The 24,863-nt window shown below is 36.9% G+C and overlaps 2 protein-coding genes across 4 annotated transcripts in view; one reads left to right on the plus strand and one right to left on the minus strand.

Moving 5' to 3' along the window:
* LOC117332806 (ARF GTPase-activating protein GIT2-like) overlaps positions 1–24,863 on the plus strand; it is a 100,873-nt gene that overhangs the window by 43,104 nt on the left and 32,906 nt on the right. For all 3 annotated transcript variants that reach the window (XM_033891850.1, XM_033891852.1, XM_033891853.1), the window contains exons 7-12: positions 3,283–3,377; positions 14,398–14,443; positions 14,719–14,770; positions 15,178–15,250; positions 15,433–15,530; positions 15,944–16,061. In XM_033891850.1, coding sequence (XP_033747741.1) covers positions 3,283–3,377; positions 14,398–14,443; positions 14,719–14,770; positions 15,178–15,250; positions 15,433–15,530; positions 15,944–16,061 — 482 coding nt within the window. The remainder of the gene's footprint in view (positions 1–3,282; positions 3,378–14,397; positions 14,444–14,718; positions 14,771–15,177; positions 15,251–15,432; positions 15,531–15,943; positions 16,062–24,863) is intronic.
* Positions 21,109–24,859, minus strand: LOC117332807. The gene is made up of 2 exons (XM_033891854.1): positions 23,896–24,859; positions 21,109–22,738 (listed from the first exon to the last, which is right to left on the minus strand). Exons 1-2 carry the CDS (start codon positions 24,577–24,579, stop codon positions 22,010–22,012), a joined length of 1,413 nt encoding a protein of 470 aa, XP_033747745.1. The 5' UTR covers positions 24,580–24,859; the 3' UTR covers positions 21,109–22,009.

The following is a 24,863-nucleotide window of genomic DNA, read 5'->3' on the forward strand; positions in this document are numbered from 1 at the left end:
TTTGGGTCAAACATGCCAAAATCGTCACTTTGACCGGTAGCTTCTGTTTAACCGGTCCTTAAAAATCAGCGTTTCAATCCAAAAATCTGAAACTCCAAACATAACAAGAAGAGATAGTTCTGAAGAAAAGCGTGTCTTTAGTTTTTCTATATCTTTCATAGAAAGGCCACAATAGGGTTTTGAAAAAGGGTCGTATTTTATCGAGAGGTGGCGGATGTTACGTCACAAGTGTTACGTCACAAGAATGTGTGGAATGTAGTGTATTGAAGGACGGAGCGTAAAGTACATGCGGCTAATTCAGACCACTTTCTGGAGCTAACTGAAAAGCGACTCTATACATTTTGATAAAACTTTCCACACTTATAAGACTCGGTGTGATCTACATGTATGTCCAGGCATATCCCGTACATCTAGGAATAATCTAGTTATGGAGATATTTTGAGTACAAACACGCCAAAATCGACCCTTTGACTGCTGGTTTCTGCACAACTCGGCCTAGAGAATTAACGCATAAAGCCATCTTATTGAAACTCCACACATCACAAGTACATGTAATTCCGAAGAAAACAGTATCTTTAGTTTTTCTATATCTATCAGAGAACGGTCACAATACGGTTTTAAACATAGGTACTATGTACCGCGAGGTCACACATTTCGGAGAGTCTATTACATGTACGGACGTACGTCACAAGTGACGTTACTACGTCTGTTCTGCTTGTCTGGGTGAACTTGTAGCGCTCGGTGAGCTGGTTGTATTTTGCTGTCACTGCCTATATTTCTTACAATTTTACAATATCAGAAAATACAAACGACACAATTCTCAGCACATTTTTTTTTTTTTTTTTTTTACATATTTTTCACAAATATCTCCATCCCAAAGACAGGATTAATCTTGTTTTGACATATATGGTACATTAAGTTTATCATGTCCGTGATGCAACAGTTTCCGCTAAGGGCACACGGGTACGTATAATCGAAAGACAGTAAGCCAGACATTTACACTGCACTGGGGAAGAATTCCCGCCTTTTTACACCCAGAATCCTACGTCATTCTATTTTCAGTAACAGTGTGTATTTGTGATTTTCTAAATCTCAACACACTATTTATCCTCGTATGGTATATAAAGTACCCGTTTCATGTGTTATTTACTCGGGAAAACAGCTACAAACCAGGGAAACATATTCTCCACAGGGACTTGAATCAGGTGAAACACCGGCTGATTGGCCGATCGAGTTGCACCAGTCGTTAACACATTTTTGGATGTAGATTTGACCTCTAACCCTGACCCAGATGTAAATAATCTACACTTTGGTTATATATGAATATTGACAGCTATCTCCATAAAATATATCGAAGTTAATTGTGATCTCTGTCCCAATATCATGTTCAGACCAGAAGTGATGTTTAAGGTTGTGTGTACACTTGTGGAAGTTATTGTCAGTATGAACAACACATTAGGAGCCTTGATTTTGACATCATATGATATGCATGACATTTTTTTTACCTTTGATGGTATATGTCACTATTTATCGATTAGAATACCGCAAATACATCTGTTACTAAGATGAACTTAGGTTTGTTTGTTTGCTTGTTTTATCACCACGTGTATATATATTGCAATCAGGATCGTTTTGAGGCTGGGTCTCCTTAAAATAGTGGATGACTACAACGTATGCTTGGATAGATGCCAATTGCTGTCTCATAAAACTGAAGAATTGTGAAAATTATTACAGTGGTAACCCCCAAACCTTCAATTTCCTCGCGCCAGTATTAATATCTAAACGTAATTGAGAGTTTTAAATGTCCCGCGAATACATTAAGTGCAAGTGAGGATACAAATGTATTAAGTGAAAATGAGGAAATGAAGTGCAAATGAAGGTATTAATGCTAAAGGAAGGGAAATAAAGGTTTTGGGGGTTACCAGTGTTATAAGATAACCAATACTTTATTAAATCCCCCACTTAAAAAAAACTTGACACAGGTGTTCTTCAAGATTATGGGGTGTGCAACTGCATGACGCTTTATTTTCTGATCGGTCTACCAAGATGGCCGCCACAGACTTACTTGCCTCTGACTAGTGAAAATTTAGATATTGTTTGATTTCGATTACAATTGGTATTTGATATATAAGGGTATTAGGGGACTGCATATTCCATTGCATGGGTATCATTGCCATATCAAGGCTTCTGAATGGTCGAAGTTTAGAAATTGGATTTGGATGCAAAATGGTAAATAGGGGAATTCGAATTCAACCACATGGGATTCATTGCCATAGGAACCACATGGGGGAATTCAGGTGGTAAAATTTTAGATGCAAATTCAACCTCACGGGTTCTCTTGCCATAGAACCACGCTGAGGCTTCTTATTGGTCGAAATATTGACATTGAATTATTTTAATGTAAACCATGACTCGTGCATGGAACCTCTGAACTCAAGACGGACATTTCTATATCATCTTCAGCATTTATTTTTATCTGTCTTTCGTGCTCAACCAGAGTTATCGTCCCTCACTACACTTCATTCTTTCTGTGACACTCCTTTAGGTGTCACCCCACTAGTAAATTGAAAACAAGTCTACTTTTAAACAAATCAATGGTATGTATGTGTCATTGACTCCTTATCTTGTTTCTTAAGGATGCAGAGATAAAAAGACTTCTCTCATAGAATGGTATATTAATGCCTATATGGTGTGGTACACATGTCTGTCTCGTCCTGTTGTAATATAGCAAACTAATCTCAGGAATTGCTGATGCAATCCTCACCAAACTGCTTCAAGCCGTCGAGTGGCAGCAGGGTTGTTATCCATGTCACGTCTCATCCCATCCCATCCCGTTACTTCGCACCACATCACATCCCATCCCGTTACTTCGCACCACATCACATCCCATCCCATTACTTCACACCATGTCACGTCCCATCCCGTCCCATCCCGTGCCATCCCATCCCATCGCGTTACTTCGCGCCACGTCACGTCCCATCCCGTCCCATCCCTATGCAATCTAACTAGCTAATCTCAGGAACTGCTGATGCAATCCTCACCAAACTGTGTTTTGGGGTGTCATGTGGTAGCAGGGGCATTTTATGTTTTACAGACATTTTCTAGTTTTCTCCTAGATTAGTATATTGGTGCTGTCTTTCTATCCTAGATTGGTATATTGGTGCCGTTTTTCTCTCTTAGATTGGTATATCGGTGCCGTTTTTCTCTCATAGATTGGTGCCGTTTTTCTCTCATAGATTCGTATATTGGTGCCGTTGATAACATATTGTCTTTAATTTACAGGTCGGAAGGACATAAAGATTTAGCTGATAGACTAATAGAATGCCAGTATGAACTAACTGATCGTCTCGCTTATTACCTCTGTAAACGCAAACCAGGTAAGCTGACTGTGTTCATGTGAACTTTCAGGGAAGTCTAAATAATGATATGTATATATATTGATATACAAAAAAATATATAGTAATTTACATGGATGCTTAAGTGAAAGGTAACCAGATCAATGTAATTGTATTCAGCAGAGAAAAACAAAGCAAAAACGTCATGTTTGAAGGTAATTCTGTTAAATCAAATACATTGACAAAAATCTAAAAAAAATATAGATGTAGATAGATAAATCAAATTGGTGTGAAGACGTGCGAGATAGCGCTGAGACATTTTTGCTTATTTCAAAAATGTAAAGTGGTTTTATCGATGTAAATACTACTCTGAGACTTTGCAAACGTGTTACTCGAAGTTCATACCTAAATGGGGGACACTTTAACTAGTTGGAGGAGGAGAATTGGTAGTTTCTGTGGTGGAAAGGTCTGCGGCAGTGCGAGTTAAATATAGCGCGTCAAATCTCGTCTGTGATGGTCTAAGAGGAGTACCTGTGATTTATTTTGTGGTGGTGATTATTATGGCTGTCTTGATCGCTGGGGACATTGAAAGTAATCCGGTGTCATGTGGGATTTGTATCCCCCATAGGATAAGTACCCGGATACTAAAACAGGCCATAGGATTAGTATCCGGGTACAATATATGGCCATAGGATAAGTATCCGGATACAATAAATGGCCATAGGATAAGTATCCCCCCCCATAGGAATTGTATCCCCCCCCCTAAATTTATCATACGGTAACAATGTAAGAATTTTGGAAATGTTTTTTTTACCGTTTAACTGCTTTAAAAGGTTGGACAATAAAGTATTATCAGATAATTTCATTTTTTTTTTCTCTTTCACTATTCAATAAAATTGATGAATTATTTCAAAACTGTTAAAAATCATTTGAATTGTTGATCAACCCTGATATAGTCACTGAAGCAGTAATAATTGAAACTTATACTGAATATAAAGTCTGCCCTGTACGTGTCACCTGGGGAAAGGTAAACCTGTTAGATGGCCCCAGGGAATATCTGTCATAGTTGACAGTGTTGTTTTACCAGGTAATCATTATTACCTATCACCTGTTCACCTATGTAGATGTTGGAGTGGGGTAAAAGAATATATCATTAAGTCATTCTTAAAAAGAACCTAAAACAACCAACATGAACTTTGAATTCATCAACCAAATCACAGATTTTCTTCAGGGTCCCACTAGAAGAGGAAATGAATCATGATCTATGTGCTGTATAAAGATGTGAGATTTTAAATCACTCAAGTGATCATTACTTTAAATTTTGAGTTTCATTTCTAGTGAATTAAAGAATTGACTTGTTATTATGTATTTAGGACATTTTCAAATGACACAAATATATGTTCTATCCAAAATTGTTAAAAATGTTCATATTCTGAAGAATTGCATATAGATGCAATATGAAATAGTGATAAAGATATATGTTATCAAGTTTTTCTTTTTCTTTAAGTATTACTTCGTTCGTTAGGATCGTACTCAACAATTTCATCAGAATCAAAGTTAAACATACATTGCACACTTTATTTGTTACATTGTGCTGACTGTTGAATTTATCTAGAAAAAAATACTTGAAAAGTCGGTGATAGGAACAGAAATCATCAAAAACTGCATTAACAGCTGATTTCTGTCTTCTTCAACTGGAATAGTTTATTGTTTTCAATCAGACAATCATCAGATAGAACAAAGATTTTATCAACATATATGTGAATGAATAAGTGTGTCTGAATACATACAGTTAATAATAATTTTAATAATATTCAACCTAATCAATATTTTATTAGAATTTGTATCACCCCAACTTTATGTCATTTAGGCTGATTTCTATAGCCACAGGATTTGTATCCCCCTACTTTATGTCATTGAAACTTACTTTTATAGCCATAGGATTGGTATCCCCCCTACGTTATGTCATTTATTCTGATTTCTAGCCATAGGATTTCTATCCCTACTTTATGACATTTAGGCTGATTTCTATAGCCATAGGATTTGTATCCCCCCCTACTTTATGTCATATTGGTTCATTTCTATAGCCGTAGGATTTGTATCCCCCCTACTTTATGTCAGTTAAGCTGATTTCTATAGCCATAGGATTTGTATCCCCCCAACTTTATGTCATTTAAGTTGATTTCTATAGCCATAGGATTTGTATCCCCCCTACTTTATGTCATTGAAACTGATTTTTATAGCCATAGGATTTGTATCCCCCCTACTTTATGTCATTTAATCTGATTTCTAGCCATAGGATTTGTATCCCCCCTACTTTATGTCATTTTGGCTGATTTTTATAGCCATAGGATTTGTATCCCCCCTACTTTATGTCATTGAAACTGATTTCTATAGCCATAGGAATTGTATCCCCCCTACTTTATGTCATTTAATCTTATTTCTATAGCCGTAGGATTTGTATCCCCCCCCCCCTACTTTATGTCATTTAATCTGTTTTCTATAGCCGTAGGAATTGTATCCCCCCTAATTTATGTCATTTAAGCTTATTTTTATAGCCATAGGATTTGTATCCCCCCTACTTTATGTCATTTAAGCTGATTTCTATAGCCGTAGGAATTGTATCCCCCAGCTTTATGTCATTTAGGTTGATTTCTATAGCCGTAGGAATTGTATCCCTCCTAATTTTTGTCATTTAAGCTTATTTTTATAGCCATAGGATTTGTATCCCCCCTACTTTATGTCATTATAAGGCTTATTTCTATAGCTGTAGGAATTGTATCCCCCCTACTTTATGTCAGTTAAGCTTATTTCTATAGCCATAGGATTTGTATCCCCCCTACTTTATGTCATTTATTCTGATTTCTAGCCATAGGATTTGTATCCCTACTTTATGTCATTTAGGCTGATTTCTATAGCCATAGGATTTGTATCCCCCCCCCCCCCCCCCCCCCCCCCCCCTACTTTATGTCATTTAAGTTGATTTCTATAGCCATAGGAATTGTATCCCCCCTACTTTATGTCATTTAAGCTGATTTCTATAGCCGTAGGATTTGTATCCCCCCCCCCCCCCCCCCCCTACTTTATGTCATTTAATCTGTTTTCTATAGCCGTAGGAATTGTATCCCCCCCTAATTTATGTCATTTAAGCTTATTTTTATAGCCATAGGATTTATATCCCCCCTACTTTATGTCATTTAAGCTGATTTCTATAGCCGTAGGAATTGTATCCCCCCAGCTTTATGTCATTTAGGTTGATTTCTATAGCCGTAGGAATTGTATCCCTCCTAATTTTTGTCATTTAAGCATATTTTTATAGCCATAGGATTTGTATCCCCCCAACTTTATGTCATTTAAGTTGATTTCTATAGCCATAGGATTTGTATCCCCCCTACTTTATGTCATTGAAACTGATTTTTATAGCCATAGGATTTGTATCCCCCCTACTTTATGTCATTTAATCTTATTTCTATAGCCGTAGGATTTGTATCCCCCCCCCCCCCTACTTTATGTCATTTAATCTGTTTTCTATAGCCGTAGGAATTGTATCCCCCCTAATTTATGTCATTTAAGCTTATTTTTATAGCCATAGGATTTGTATCCCCCCTACTTTATGTCATTTAAGCTGATTTCTATAGCCGTAGGAATTGTATCCCCCCAGCTTTATGTCATTTAGGTTGATTTCTATAGCCGTAGGAATTGTATCCCTCCTAATTTTTGTCATTTAAGCTTATTTTTATAGCCATAGGATTTGTATCCCCCCTACTTTATGTCATTATAAGGCTTATTTCTATAGCTGTAGGAATTGTATCCCCCCTACTTTATGTCAGTTAAGCTTATTTCTATAGCCATAGGATTTGTATCCCCCCTACTTTATGTCATTTATTCTGATTTCTAGCCATAGGATTTGTATCCCTACTTTGTCATTTAGGCTGATTTCTATAGCCATAGGATTTGTATCCCCCCCCCCCCCCCCCCCCCCCCCCCCCCCCCTACTTTATGTCATTTAAGTTGATTTCTATAGCCATAGGAATTGTATCCCCCCTACTTTATGTCATTTAAGCTGATTTCTATAGCCGTAGGATTTGTATCCCCCCCCCCCCCTACTTTATGTCATTTAATCTGTTTTCTATAGCCGTAGGAATTGTATCCCCCCCTAATTTATGTCATTTAAGCTTATTTTTATAGCCATAGGATTTGTATCCCCCCTACTTTATGTCATTTATTCTGATTTCTAGCCATAGGATTTGTATCCCTACTTTATGTCATTTAGGCTGATTTCTATAGCCATAGGATTGTATCCCCCCCCCCCCCCCCCCCCCCTACTTTATGTCATTTAAGTTGATTTCTATAGCCATAGGAATTGTATCCCCCCTACTTTATGTCATTTAAGCTGATTTCTATAGCCATAGGATTTGTTTCCCCCCTACTTTATGCCATTTAAGTTGATTTCTATAGCCGTAGGATTTGTATCCCCAAACTTTGTCAGTTAAGCTGATTTCTATAGCCATAGAATTTGTATCCCCCCCCCGCACTTTATGTCATTTAGGCTGATTTCTATAGCCGTAGGAATTGTATCCCCCCTACTTTGTTCGCGGATATATAATTTTGCGAATTCTGACCTCTAAATGACTTTAAATTCACGAATGACGTTAACAGGTTGGCGATATTTCCATGTTGGTAGCCATTTTGTCATGAGAGTCATGTGACGGTACAAGATCTCCAATTTAAACAAGAGGCCCATGGGGCCTGTATCGCTCACCTGGTTGGAATTGACCAAAAGTCAAAATAATGTTTATGTTCAATTTGTTAATGCACATACTCTCTAAGGGACTGAAAGACCCTACAGATTATTTTTACAACATAAGTTTAAAGAAACTAATTCCCTTAGGGTGGGGAAAGACCCTTGGGCCTATTTTTACATAAGAATTTTGTTTATCCCTTAATGTCCAGCAATGCTATACATAGTTATATGGGATGGAGGGTTACAGTAACCATTTATGCAAAATCTGTTCCCCTTTCACCAAGGATGTTTCTGACCAAATTGGGTTAAAATCCATTTGAAACTTTATGACTAGTAGCGATATAAAGGACTAATCTCTATTTCCCCTATTTGGCCCCACCCTTCAAGCCCCTTGGGGGTCAGAGTCAATATTTATATAAACTCTCTTTCCCCCTTCCCACAAAGATGTTCCTGACCAATTTAGTTAAAATCAATTTGTAACTTAATGATTAATAGCGATTTAAAGGATTAACCCCTATCTTCCCTATCGGACCCAACTCTTCAGTCCCCTGGGGGTTCAGAGTAAAAAATTATACAAACTCGGTTCCCCTTCTCCCATGGATATTCCTGACCACATTTGGTTAAAATCCATTTAAAACTTTATGACTAGTAGCGATTAAAAGACTTATCTCTATTTCCCCTATTTGGCCCCGCCTCTCAGGCCCCTGGGGGTTCAGATTAAACATTTATTATACCCCCGCTACGAAGTTAGGGGGGGTATACTGGAATCAGGTCTGTCCGTCCGTCCGTCGTCTGTAGACGCATTTTGGCCGGACAACTCCTCCTAAACCGATGGGCCGATTTCAATGAAACATCACACAAATATAAATGATCATGCGTAGATGTGCATGCCACTTTATTGTTCTCAAAATTATGGTTGCTATGGCAACTGGTCACTATAAACAGGTTTTCCGATATAGCCATAACACTTTAAGTTTGTCCAGACAACTCCTCCTAAACCGATAGGCCAATTTCAATGAAACTTCACACAAATATAGAGGACCATATGTTAATGTGCATGCCAATTTATTTTCTTTCAAAATTATGGTTGTTATGGCAACTGGTCACTATAAACAGGTTTTTTTTCCGATAAGAACCATAACTTTAAGTGTGTCCGGACAACTCCTCCTAAACTAAATGGCCAATTTCAATGAAACTTCACACTAATATAGAGGACCATGTGTAGATGTGCATGCCAATTTATTTTTCTCAAAATTATGGTTGCTATGGCAACTGGTCACTATAAACAGGTTTTCCGATATAAGAACCATATCTTTAAGTTTGTCCAGACAACTCCTCCTAAACCGATAGGCCAATTTCAATGAAACTTCACACAAATATAGAGGACCATATGTTAATGTGCATGCCACTTTCTTTTCTTTCAAAATTATGGTTGTTATGGCAACTGGTCACTATAAACAGGTTTTTTTTCCGATAAGAACCATAACTTTAAGTGTGTCCGGACAACTCCTCCTAAACTAAATGGCCAATTTCAATGAAACTTCACACTAATATAGAGGACCATGTGTAGATGTGCATGCCAATTTATTTTTCTCAAAATTATGGTTGCTATGGCAACTGGTCACTATAAACATGTTTTCTGATAAGAACCATAACTTTAAGTTTGTCCGGACAACTCCTCCTAAACTGATCGCAGATTTCAATGAAACTTCACACAAATATAGAGGACCATATGTTAATGTGCATGCCACTTTCTTTTCTTTCAAAATTATGGTTGTTATGGCAACTGGTCACTATAAACAGGTTTTTTTTCCGATAAGAACCATAACTTTAAGTGTGTCCGGACAACTCCTCCTAAACTAAATGACCAATTTCAATGAAACTTCACACTAATATAGAGGACCATGTGTAGATGTGCATGCCAATTTATTTTTCTCAAAATTATGGTTGCTATGGCAACTGGTCACTATAAACAGGTTTTCCGATATAAGAGCCATAACTTTAAGTTTGTCCAGACAACTCCTCCTAAACCGATAGGCCAATTTCAATGATATAAACATGCTCCTCTATATTTGTGTGAAGTTTCTGCATGCCACATTTTTTTTTTTAATTATGGTTGCTATGGCAACTGGTCACTATATTACTGGGTTATCTTAATAAGCCTCTAATTAACAGTTCCAATTCACCATTGACTTGCGCAGATTGCGGGGGTATTAGTCAGCCATCCTGGCGACAGTTCTAGTTAAAATTCTGTTTCCCTTCTTCCAAGGATGTTCCTGACCAAATTTGGTTCAAATTCATTTATAACTTGATGACTAGTAGCGATTTAAAGGATTAACCCTATTTTCCCTATTTGCCCCACCCCTCAGGCCCCTGGGGGTTCATAGTAAAAATTTATACAAACTCTGTTCCCCTTCCCACAAGGATGTTCCTGACAGAATCTGGTTAAAATCCATTAAAAACTTTATGACTAGTAGCAATTTAAAGACTAATCTCTATTTCCCCTATTTGGCCCCGCCCCTCAGGCCCCTGGGGGGCCAGACCAACCGTTTATACAAAATTGGTTCCCCTTCACCCAAGGATGTTTCAGACCAAAAATGGATCAAATCCCTTTATTCCTACAGAACAAGAAGGATTTCAAAGAATTTGCTATATTTCCCCTATTGGGCCCCGCCCCTTAGACCCCTGGGAGGCCAGACCCACCGTTTATACAAAATTGGTTCCCCTTCACCCAAAGATGCTTCAGACCAAACATGGATCAAATCCTGTTATTCCTGCAGAAGAAGAAGGATTTTAAAGAATATGCTATAGTCCCATATTGTTACTTCGATAGAACATGAGTATGCTGATGTAAAAATCCATGTCTTTCTGGAAATTGGAAAAAATGGTATGTATATATATATTTACCTTTGATAAATCAAAGCCATTATTAAATATTCATTGATATCACACAGTACTAGGTAATAACTTATAATTATAGATTATATATAATAATAATTAATACTAAAGAAATATGGACAATATAATAATGGTAATAAATGTTTAAATAAAAAAAACACCTAAATCTCTATGAGCTATTTTCTTTAAACCAAACCAAATCCTAATATTTATAAGTTTAAGACTTTAAAAAAAAAAATGCTTGTCATAACACACATCATCCACAATAAATTCACACCTGTCAAGTCCATGGCCATCCTGCTGATTGTGTGTACATCACACCCTGACCCCATGCATGACTGCTCACCACCCCCTCCCTAATTGTCTTTGATGACAATCATTATATACACCTAGGTGTAAGAGTCACCAGGTATGCAGAGAGGAACACATATATAAAAGTGAACAGGGAACCACTGCAAATTGTTTATATCATATTTGCTGTCACTTAAATTGACATGTCATGATTAAATAGATAAGTCTGTATAATAAAACATACACCCCTGCAGTCCATTCTCCAAATATCTTAAAAACTCCTTTAATCCTCCAATTATCAAAAAAAGAGTTCATTAATACTTTCTAGTATATAAATTCATTGTATTGAACACCCGTATACAGATAAGGTTTCGTATGAATATGGGGGGATACTTTTCCTATGGGGGGGATACAAATCCTATGGCCAGTTTTAGTATCCGGATACAAATCCTATGGGGGATACTTATCTTGTATGACACCGGGACCAGGGAGAGACGAAAACGATACTGGTAGAGTTAGTAGAAATCAGACACAATCGGAATTAAATTTCGCAAGTGACAAGGGAGGTAACAAGGGACACGAGGGAGATGAACTGAGTTTGCACGACGTTATGAGAACACTTCAGGCAATGGAGGTAAATTTGAACACTTCTATGGAAAACATCCGCCATGATTTTGTTGATTTCCAACAGAAGGTAGCGATGTGTATGGAGGAAGTTTACGATGCATCAAGTGCTATTCCGATTAACCGAGGAAAATACCAAATTAAAAGAGAAAGTGAACAAACTGGAGGATCAAGCGAAGCGGAATAATTTACTTTTTCTGAATATTCCTGAGCAAGAAAAGGAGGACTGGAACACCACAGAGGTATCTGTTCGAGACTATCTTGCTAATACTTTGAAACTTGAAGCTCAAGATGACAACGTAATCGCGATTGACAAGGCCCGGAGAATTGGTATGAAAAGCACAAATGGTTCGTCCCGAATGATAAGTGTTGAGTTCGGATGACTCAAACATAAACAGTTAGTATTGGACACTATTCGTAAACATAAGAGATCAAGAGATAAGGTTGACAATGTATCAGCTGAAAATATTTATCCCCAAACACCCCCTATTGTGGTGAAAGAAGATTTCTGTGAGGCAGTTGGTGATATAAGGAAGAATTTGTACAATTTCCTCCTAAAAGCTAAAGATACTGTTGAAAACCCAGAGAAGTGTTATATACATATGATAAACTTATTATTAATAAGCGCTCCTTCTCTTTTGACCTGAGTAAGCAAGAACTGTTTGGTTTACAATAACCGATTGATTGTGTGTCACAGTTTTGTGATAGGTATGGAATGAAAGTCAACCTTGACAAAACAAAGATTATTGTCTTTAGAAGAGGTGGAATTATTAAGAAAAATGAGAAATGGATATTTAAGGGTGAACCTATTGAAACTGTAAGTTTTCATAAATATTTGGGTACTTTTTTCACCCCAAAGTTATCATGGAATATGTGCAGAAGTAACTGGCTAACCAAGCTGGGAAAGCTCTGTATGCCCTTCAGAAATTTATTAACTACAGTATATTAGATATTAAGATCTTTTTTTCTATTTCATCATATGATAGCTCCAATTTTGTGCTATGGAGCTGAGGTGTGGGGTTTTGAAGAAGTTGATGTCATAGAATCAGTACATCTTAAGTTTTGTAGATTTATCTTAGGTGTGAAGTTCAGTACAAACAGAAACACATTACATGGTGAGCTAGGAAGGTGTCCTATGCATGTTACATTTATTATGAGATGTATTAAGTATTGGTTGAAGATATTGAGTATGGGTTCTCATAGGTACCCCCGTGCCTGTTATGAAATGTTAGTAAATCTGGATGCGGCAGGCAGAGTTACATTTACTACAAGAATAAAACGCCTCTTATGTAACTTTTTTTCTGAGGCTTGGTTGTATCAAGGTGTTTCAGATGCTGCTATTTTTATACAGCATATGTTAAGCGTAGACTAATTGGTGTTTTCCTGCAATCCTGGTATAATAATGTGTCTACTAAAGACAGTCTAAGTATGTATGGTAGCATTAAGCCACTTTTTTGTATGGAATTATATCTAAACCATATTGTAAATAAGAACCTGCGTAGTACTGTTACTCGTTTAAGGTGCGGTAACCACCACCTAGCAATTGAAACTGGCAGATGAAAGGGTCAGTGTAGATCTGAGAGAGTTGGTGTCTTTTGTCTCAATATGTACAAAAGATCTGTGGTCGAAGACGAGAATTATTTTCTTGTTGAATGTTCTTGATATGAAAATCTTCGAAGAGAGCTGTATCAGAGTATAATTTTTGAACAGTGACACAGCCAGTTTATTTTGCACTCTTATGGACTGACCTACAGTATGCAATGAGGTTAGGTATGTTTTTGAGAGATGCCTTTAAGGCCAGAGAAGACTATCAGAATAAACAAAGTCAAGTTTTAATTTGTTTGTATTTTATATTATAAGATACTATACATGTTTTGTAGTTATATTTATATATACTGGTAATTTAGTCAATTAGGACAACTTTAATCTATGAACTATATATGTACAATTGTAGGTCATATCAGAAATTTATGGTAATAGTAGTGAAAGTGTATACTGTTATATATGCTACTACATGTATTTTCTTATACCTGTCTATCAGTATTTGTGTCACAAAAGGTGATACTAAATACATTATACATTTTTGTCATTGTAGTCTTTTGGCCATCATGTTCTTGATCTTTATGATAAATATTATGTTGATATATTACTGATTTGCATATTGATTTACACATCTTATATTGTATATCAAACTTTTCTTGAAATGTTTTCTTAAATTTGTAAATATTATATTTCGGAACAAATATTATATACATGTTTTCTATGATGTACTGTGGGCTGGAGGCCTTAAATGCTGAATAAAACAACCAAGTTGAAATCAAATTGAAAACTATATTCATAATGCAAACAAATAAAGAATTATCATTTTAACATTTGTATGACAAAATTTCTGAACATTCAAAGACAATTCAATACTGTAGATATTTGAGCATATATGGATGTGAATGTTTCATAAAAGATTTCACAGCATTGCTTGTGTTAATAAGTTGTTGGCTTATTTTGTAGACCACAGAAATGGCTGTCATTTCATTATCCCAGAAATGGCCGATAAGTAAGTCACTTTTTGTGTATTGAATGCTTGTGTATAGAAAACAATCAAACATAGTCATTTGGTCAACTAACTGGATCTAATTTTAACAGAGATCTAATGTACTGGCTAATTTGAAATCATACAGAAATCAATTTTACTGGCTTAATTATGAATAAGTACGATTTGTATGTTTTAATACTTAAATTTTGTTTATTTTAATACTTAAATTTTGTTTATTTTAATACTTAAATTTTGTTTATTTTAATACTTAAATTTTGTTTACTTTCTGTTTACAGTAGTTTAGATATGTCAGAATTAGCCAAACAAGCAAAGAAAAAGTTACAAGCAGTAAGTATGAAACGTTTTTGATGACGTATTTGCAGAAAAATCATGATCTCAATGACACTTTCACTTTTGATATTCAAATGTTTTTGCTCATGCATCAGAAAATTTTTGTGAAGTGATTTTGTATATAAAAAAATAACTCTTTGCAAGATACAATTTAAAAAAAAATCCAAATCAAGACTAAGTAGCTCAACTATGGACAGACATTTCTTAAATGATTTGCATCGTTTGACATACCTGGTCAAGACCGATTGGCCAGGTATGAAATATAAAGTTATATAAGAATACTTGTTTGATATATAATTTGGGTTCCATTTAAAGTTTTTGTTCAATTTTGAAGTGCAGATAACAATATTGCAGTCACTTAACGTCTAATGAGAGACTAATAAGTATTACATCTTTCTTTTCAGTTACCGAATCATTTATTTGAAGAATTAGCTATGGATGTGTATGATGAAGTTGATCGTCGTGAAAATGACGAACGTAAGTTTAAATGTCACTTTTCTACATGATAACTCGTGTACAATTCTGGTACGTCTTCTTTATGTTCTAAGACTGATCACATTAATATATTGTATGTGATTTCTGCACAAAATCATCAGCAGCTCATGATTTATGTTAAAACAATACAACCATCATTATCTTTTGTTACTTCAATTTGTCAGACTGGACAGCAACACATGAGAATGCATCCATAGTCAGTGATCGCCAGGGCGTGCCCTTTCTTCCCCTCAATCCGGATTTCTCTGCTACCAGAAACCAGGTATGTACTGCAAAAGGAGGACAGTTACATATTTTCTGCAGATTCACAGTATGAAACATAGTCTTTCACATAATTTGTGATATCTCAACAAAATTATTATTACTTTTGATATATAAAACATGGACTTTTCATATTGTTTAAATATTGAATGATAATAAAAATATGAATTAACATTTTTGATATCTCATTGATAAATTTCAAATTTTTGAGGTCCTGTATGGTATCAAAATTCATCAAATATAATGATTGTTTCTTATGTGATAAAAGTACTGGTTACTATGGACTATGATATTTCTGCCCTAAGATCTTCCCCATGATGAATTTGGGATGCTATTTAAGATTTTACTTACTTTGAATATATATTATAAAAGGGTTTGATACTAAAGTCTGAGAATTATTTCTGGTGTTGACAGGGTCGTCAGAAGCTTGCCAGATTCAATGGACGAGAATTTGCTACGTTAGTGATAGATATTTTAAATGATGCCAAACGAAGACAAACTGGAGTTATGTCCCCTGTACAAACACCTAAAGGTAAGCAATGTTACGTTGGTTTTCTTTGTCTCCCAATGGATATGTTTGATAGAATTGAATTTATAAATATTTACTTAGCCTATCAATTCAGAATCATAGGATGGAGTAAGTGGATACTGGACAAAAGTTCACTTAGACGATCAAGGTTCAATACTCTGACTGTATGTGAAAGGTATTGGGAACAACCATGTATGTTTTCTCTGCTTACTCAAGTTTCTTCCTAAATGATGTCATCAAGTACCCTGGATATTTGCTAACAAAATAATACAGAAAAATACATAATAATCACTTTGTTTTTGTGTTTGTTAGTGTGTCTGTCTGTCTGTCTGTCTGTCTGTCTGTCTGTCTGAAATTAGCACAAAACTTCCATGAACTCCTCCACAGTTTTAGCTCATATTAACACCACAGCTTCATATCCAAGTTATACACTTGTAACATTGGATGGGTCAATGGTCAAAGGTCATACTTCATATTTGAAAAACAGTACATAAAATATTATGTAGTCAAGGGTGTGTTAGAGCGCTGTCCATGTAACCAGAGGGTGACAATCCAAGGTGTATGGTTTGAAGCTCCCTACCTGTGTCGGTTTGTGTTTCTCAGGAAGCTAAGGGCCGGTCTGTACAGTCAGTGTTGTGTCCTTAGGTAAGACACTTTACCCTAATCGCTCTGGGTGGCATACAACAGACCTCCCGTATGTTGTTCATTGAGGTAGTCACCAACTGCTACAAGGAGACCCAGTCACCCTTTCTCAAAATGACCCTGGCTGGTCATAGGGCAATAAACACAGCAAGCAAACAAAATATCTAGTCATAATAGTCATAATTATAGTCACATAAACCATACCTGATTGGAAAAGGAGGGGGGGGGGGGGGGGGGGGGGGGGAGGTATTTATCAATGTGAGCGCTCAGTCACTTTGCTTTTAATATTTAAGTTCAAATGTTATGACCAAGGAAAATGTGCATCTTATCTGTATCCATAAAATCAGCAAATTGAGGCTGACCAGAATAATACCCAATGAAGTTTTAAACTTTTATACTGTTTGCAAACAGCACATTGTATACATCAAAATTAGAAATCTTGGTCAACAAGGGAAACAACTCTGTTTGTATTGTGGTCTTCATATTATTGATCTTAAAGGGAAATAACTTTTGTTTCTTTTAGATAAATTAAATAAACTCTGATAAGATATGTTTAATTTCTTAGCTGGTTTTATGAAATAGATGGACAATATTTAAGAAGGATTAAAATTCAGATATGTTTAACATGTTAAATGCTAATCTGATGAAAAATTTGAATGAGTTGGGAAGAATGAGGTATATATTACAAATATATATACACACCAATTGGTATTATTGGTTAAATATATGTAACAGAAAGCATGAATCTTATGTTTAACCGATGGAGTGGCTAGTATTTACCGCTGGTTACATACCCCCCTGCCAGGGAAGAACATGTCCTCGAGTTCCCAGGGGTTACAGTGATACTTGTGAAAGTAACCAAAACCTAATGATATTTTACGAGTTACTGCCGTGCTTGTCTCACCGTTGACGATTCTGCTCGTGTATTACCTTGCGCGATCACCTCTACCTTAGGTACATTGCGTCGTCTGTACGTGGTTGTCTAACTGTTAGGGCCTACAGATCTAATTTTAGTACAAGGGGCGGGGCCTAAATGAGCGCGACAACACACAATGGCGGCCATGAAACAAAACCTTTTGGGGAGAACATATATGAATGGCCAAACTACGGATAATTGTGCAAAGTCACGGATCGTTAAGCTGTATACAGAAGGCCTAAGTTTCCAGGAAATCAGTAAAAGAACTGGATTAACTAAAGGTGGGTGCCATAAGATCGTAAAAAACGTCATCGCGAGAGGAACAGTAGAAACTCCACATGTAAACAAACAAGCAACGAAAGTGACAGACGAGGTTCTTCGCTACATAGAGTAAGAGAAAATTAAAAAACCCAGCACATACAGTAAAGAAATAAGACAGCATTTACTACGAGATAATATATGCACAAATGAAAATGTACCTTCTGCGAGTCGTATCAGGCACGTAATTAAGAATGAACTGGGAATGACACGTAAGGTGATGCAGAGTGTACCAGCGGAAACTCGTACTGCTGCATACGAAAACCGATTAGACGCCTTCATCGCACATGTAATGAATTTTAAACCAGAACAGCTTCATTTCTTCGATGAGGCATCGGTTATAAGAACAGCCGGAAATAGAAGGTATGGCCACGCTTTTAAAGGGAGTCCTGCGGTTGAGATTCAGCGATATGCTTCGAACGCAACATATACTGTAAATCTTTCGTGTGGTTATTTTGGTGTCGACTATTTCGACATCTTAAATGGAGCTTCGAATGCCATGGAGATGCTCACCTTTTTAGGTCATCTGACCCGAAGGGTCAGGATGACCTATAGCCATCATGCTTCGTCCGTCGTCGTCCGCCGTGCGCCGTGCGCCGTCCGCCGTCCGCCGTCCGTAAACTTTTCACATTTCAATCTTCTTAAGTTCCACCAGTGGGATTAAGCTGAAACTTGCCTGAAATGATCCTGAGATGGTCCTGACCAAGTGTTGTTATTTTTCGGGTCAGTCCGAAATCCAAGATGGCCGCCATAGCCGCCATCTTGAAAACACATTTTAAACTTCTTCTCAAGTTCCACCAGTGCTGTTGGGCTGAAACTTGCCAGAAATGATCCTGAGATGATCCCGACCAAGTGTTGTTATTTTTCGGGTCAGTCCAAAATCCAAGATGGCCGCCATAGCCGCCATCTTGAAAAACACATTTTAAACTTCTTCCCAAGTTCCAGCAGTGCTATTGAGCTGAAACTGGCCTGAAATGATCCTGATATGATCCCGACCAAGTGTTATTATTTTTCGGGTCGGTCCGAAATCCAAGATGGCCCCCATAGCCGCCATTTTGAAAACACATTTTAAACTTCTTCTCAAGTTCCACCAGTGCTGTTGGGCTGAAACTTGCCTGAAATGTTCCTGAGATGATCACGACCAAGTGTTGTTGTTTTTTAGATTGGTCTGAAATGCAAGATGGCCGCCATATCCGCCATCTTAAAAAACACATTTTAAACTTCTTCTCCAGTTCCACTGGTGCCATTGAGCTTGAAATTGGTGAGGATGTTAAGGAAGGAGTGCCAACAAAGTGTTGCTATTTTTTCGGCCTTGTAAAAACTTTGGCATGGCAGCAATGGCGGCCATTTTGTAACATGATTGCGCAATCATGGTTTTCCTGAACAACACCTATTTCAAACTTCTTCTCAAATTCCACTGGTGGGATTCAGCTCTAACTTACCAGAAATGATCCTTAGATGGTCCAGACCAAGTGTTATTATTTATTGGGTCGGTCAGATATCCAAGATGGCCACCATGGCCAACAGTGCCACTATATACTTGCTACAGAGAATGCATACTACAATAATATAAGGGTTTTAATTTAGAGTCAGATGACCGTTAAGGCCCCTGGGCCTCTTGTTTGATGAACTGATGCAGGAGACTAACCAGCTGGGAAACCCAGTGCTAGCCTATGGTGATTGTGTAATAATGGACAACTGCGGATTCCATCATAACCGTCTTGGTGAACAACTGTTGAGAAACCTGCTTAATGCCAGAAACATCACCTTATTATTTCAGCCACCATACAGTCCTGAACTCAATATTTGTGAATATGTCTTTCATTTGATGAGGAATAATTTGAGGGAAAATGCAGAGTTTACTTATGCCTTCACCGAGTTAGCCATAGTAAATGCATTAAACAGAATTGAGGATTCAACTATGCCAAACTTAATAGAGAACTGTGGATATGTGTGACTTTATTACTGTGGAGTACATGTAAATATTATAGGCCCAAGTTGTTGCATGTATTGTATAGACTTTGATTTTTAATGCACTTTTAGGTTGTAGGTAATAAAAACAATTTAGTAAACTGATTACTATCCAGAACCAATGCTTACTGAACTATATGATGAATGATAAGATACTAGTATTTTCTGAAATACAGGCCTAGTATACACATGGCATACATGTATGTAGATTGGTTGTCACTGTGGTTCTGCTTATATGAATACTAAAACATTATTTTTTTAAACTGATTTGACAGGTACATGTACAGTAGATACAGTTTGTGTTTGAGAACAGGTACATTTGTATATATAGGCCTACAGATATCAAAAAAGAAATAGAGATCTACAAGTCTGACCTATTTGTACTTAGTAAATGCTGGGGGGTATCGTGGACAAGTTGAACAAAATGTATTGTACATGTACATGTGATGAAATGGTTTATATTTTAGCATAAACAAAATGTCTCATTTTTGCCTTAATGAGTTAATAGCGAAGGAGCAAATTAAAATACTTCAACATAAACACTCGATTTCCAGCACTTGTACATGTTTTACTTTACCGTATACAGTATAGTAATATACTGCCTAGCTACACCAATCCATTCAAATTTAGCTTTTGATTTAACTTTAACTCACTATTCTATTTCTCCAATTAACATTTGATCTTTAAATTAATGTGACAGATGTCCGACTCTCTGCCTCCATTTCATTAATATCATAAATAATAGTAATATCATTCAATTCTGTTCCATGAGAAGTACAGAGGGCACTTTGGTGCATGACCTGAAGTTCATGTTAGGTCATCATTAAAAGATGTTTTTTGTAGCCCCCCCCCCCCCCCCGACTCAATTTTGTTTCAGTAGGTTGGTAGACATTTCTTTTTGGAAAGGTCGGATTTCTGTATCAAACAGTAAATTAAAGTGATTTTGCAGCGAAATTAAAAATGTTATTGGAAGTTACAAAAAAAGTTTGAGTATAGGTGCCATTTTAAGTGAGTTGGTCGGGAAACTGCAAACAGTTTTTTAATGATGCCCCGACTGGTATGAAGATCATAATTTAACTCCACCACTCGTTGCATCCATATTTATAGTTTAAATACAACCCTTTATATTATTATAAGCCGTGTGCTTTTCAAAGATATCAGTGACTGGTCTAATGCAGTGTATATAGATTCCAAGAAATTAAACAATGACAAGAGCCCCAATAGGCCTGAATCGCTCACCTGTCATTCAAACACATTTTAAATTGTGATTTAAAAAGTGGGTCAAGGTCAAATTTATTTGACAACTATATGTCCTTGGACTGTGGACTTCTTCCAAGGAATTCGAAGGTTCATGTATAACACATCACCTATTGCAATTCTATGCTTTTTGGATGTTGTTTGATAATTTGACACCAGTGACCTTGAAAATAGGTCAAGGTCATTTACTTTCTCCAACTTTGTAGAGCTTCAGGCTACTTATAAGTACAGGCAACAAATCATGATCCTACACCTACTCAGGCTACTGGTTCTTCAGAAGTCATTTGAATAGTTGACAGACTGATGACGGACGCTGTGCCACTATCCTTAAATAAATACCATAGTTAACCGACTCAAAACGCCGTTATAAATAATGCAAAACAAATTGCCGCGCCATGGCATAAGATCACTTGCCATTTGGGCTGGTGAGATTGAAATGAAAGCCTTGAATGATGATTCAACATCATTTCAATATTGAAGCCCCTCATAGATTCATACATAAGAGAAAATCTTTTCATTACAGTGAATCATTTTTAAATTTAATCAGTGTTGAACATCACTTGAATGTAACCAATTTGGTACATATTATCAACCAAAATATCAACAGATAAAATCAACTTTCAAAGTTAATGAATATTTCTGATGTGAACTGTTTATACCTTGTTTTACAGTCAGTTGTAAAATGTCTTCAACAACACGCATTTATTTAACTATGAAAAAGTTTTGCTGTATTACTGATACAAGTTAAAATTATAAGAATCAAAACAATTGAACCATGTCCCGAGTATTACATATCCGACCAGGATGTTGAACACAAGTGGGGAATAACAGGTTTTTGTTCAGTTCATCAAGATAAATGTACATGCACAGGTGAGGATGGAGGTGATGTTCCTCCCTCGGGCAGTGGAGGCAATGGACTTGGTGCACGTGGGTTTTCTTTGGGTAATGGAGGGAATATTTCCAATTCTGGTGGGGGTGTTGACACAGTACTGCTGCTCCCGTAGGGACGAGGACACCACATGTTATTTATATAACCATGATATGGTGTAGAAAACTGCGGAGATCCACCATATACATCATACATAGCACTGCTGTATGGACTTACTGGAGTGTTCAAACTTATTGGAGAATATGGATATATGGCCGGCCACATCGAATGTATAGGCTGTGAACCTACTGTCGTTGGCTGTTGAGGTGTACACTGCCATTGATGGGGGGTGCCTGCTTGAGATGGGAGCTGCAGCTGCGGAGTGGTACCTTCTGTGGAGACATCTTTTACCTCAAATTTTGATGATACTTGCATTTTGCCTTTAGCTATTAAATCGTCAAGTTCTTCAGCAGACATGCTGTGCAAATTTGGCGGTATTTTGCCATTTGTGGCAATTTTAAGAAATCGAACATCTTTAAGCAATTTCTGCAAGCCTTCCTTTCCGATATACTTCTTTTTCAACTGCAGTTGAGGTCGAACTTGCCGGACAAAATTTGTTGTATTGGTCTCGAGGAAAGTTTTCAGGCTCTTTATTCTGTCCTCATTGCTATGTAGTTCTTTCTCCAAATTACCAATTTCTTTTTCCATCTGGAATTTAAATAAAGGAATGATAAGAATTAAGATATAGATTTAAATGAGGGGTTGCTTATTAGTCCCCTACCAGCAAAGCCATGTGGGACTATTAGTTCACCTGCCGTCTTACGGTCTTTGTTAAAGTTATTACTTAATATTTAAATATTGTCAGTCCATCACCAAAGCAATATACCAGCATGTCAAATTGTCTGACAACCTCGGGTTGGGAAAACTTCTTTCATAGCACCCCTCCCTTTTTTGGGTCGATACGTATTAGACATGTGCCTACTGGCACTTACATTTATAGCAAAATCTTAACCTTAAAAAAAAAAAATTGATTACTTCTCAACTCGGTCTATCTTCATGTGATAATATTGATACCAATCAGTCAAATCAAAAACATATTTTATTATATTTATTTGAAAGTGTCACATGTACACAGATTAATTCCAGCCATTGCCCATTACAAGCTTACAAGACATTTTATGTCATTAAATATATTGACAACTTGTGTACATGTACATGTTGTTATCCTAATTACATATATATGTATATATAATTAGCCCCTCCCCCAGCCAAGTGTCGTAACGCTAATTAAAATGAATGTTAACTGTCGTGTGAATTGCTTGTGTCAAATCAGAGATGGAGAGGTAGAGACCGAGGCTTGATCTGCTGATCAATAGTTGACAATTTCAAGATTTCAATTAAACAATGACTTTGACCACTAATTAATGACATTAATTACATAATTTAATTATTTAATATATATATATATCCTTGCTATGGCCAAATTAAATTTAGTATATTGCTAAATGTACATGTTTTTTTTCCCCAATTCCCCTTCAATATTTTGAAAATCAGAATAGCTGCTTCATTTCGATTCATTTTGTTTAAATCTAGATATTAGAAATCAGATATTTTTTCAAATACATGTAAATAATCCAAATAATTACCCAACATTTCAATTTCTTAGTTCCAATATAAACACTGGTTAATATATTATGTCGAGGAACTGGATGCAAATCGGCTTTCTCTAGATTATTATTTTTTAAATGTGCATTGGTTCAGAGACATATAGGCCTATATGGTTTAGGTCACTTTTTTTACGTTTAACTTTTAGCCGAGACAAAAATCAATGCAATCACGCTAAAAATATATCAGATATACACTACCTCCATAATGGCTTGTTTGTATTCCTTGTGTTTGTGGAGGTTACCGCAATGCTTGAAACCCTCACAAATATCGTATGGACACGACTCCCCTCCCCTGTTGCCGTGTGCCTTGTGGCCTCGTCGATGACATCTATCACACATTGTTTTCGTAAGTACCCCTCCATGGGCTGGTAATGGTGTCAGTGGTTCTATTGGAGGTGTCCGCATGTCTTTCAGTTCATTTTTTTTGTGAACAAGTAAAATAGTGAACGTCTCTCTCTCGTCCTCTAATTTGCCGATTTCAGAGTCGATAAATGGTTTTTTGGCAGGTGTGCATTCTCCATCAGATGGGTCCATGCCCGATATGGCGGCCATGTCAGTCTCCGTCGCCGGGTTATCATCATGCATGCGATCGTTAATTTTCTTTGAAAAATGCAACTTTTTAGGCTGTTTCACTTTGGGACTCCGAGTGTCAATTTCATCTTTCATTTTTAGTTTAGTTTCGGGGGTCTGTAGATTCAGAATTTTGCTGATAAGCATGCGTTTGTACACATCCGGAATATCCATACCTCTAACCTCCCATGGCCGGAGGAATTTCAAAGTCTGCATACTCGTAACGGCTAATCTAAAGAGTTCTTTTTTATAAGGCAATAGTCCCGGGTCAATAGAGCTGATAAATGTATCAGCAGTCTTGTCCGGATCCATGTCGACGGTTTTTGATGAAGTAAACCAAGATCTTGCGCCGATTGTCGCCACTCTGACAACCAGAAGTTACCCGCCAATACTCGGAACTCATCGGACAACTACCCACGCACGCCTCGAGCTCCGGGAGCTCCGGGTCGGGGTTCCGGACGCAGTGCTATAATTAGACAACTGCGTCAATATTACGTCACTGTTAGTTAGTCAGGCAATGTACCTGAGGTAGTTGTGAACCGCGCAAGCTAATACGCAAACAGAATCGTCAACGGTGAGACAAGCACGACAGTAAC

This window comes from Pecten maximus, chromosome 8 (genome assembly GCF_902652985.1).
Source record: "Pecten maximus chromosome 8, xPecMax1.1, whole genome shotgun sequence".
NCBI classification, from domain to species: Eukaryota; Metazoa; Mollusca; class Bivalvia; order Pectinida; family Pectinidae; genus Pecten; species Pecten maximus.

Excerpts from the sequence above, each read along its gene's own strand:
- LOC117332807 (XM_033891854.1), bottom strand. The coding sequence starts at position 24,579 with ATGGATCCGGACAAGACTGCTGATACATTTATCAGCTCTATTGACCCG. Across the intron at positions 22,739-23,895 it reads ACAAACAAGCCATTATGGAG|ATGGAAAAAGAAATTGGTAA; the intron begins GTAGTGTATATC and ends TTTAAATTCCAG.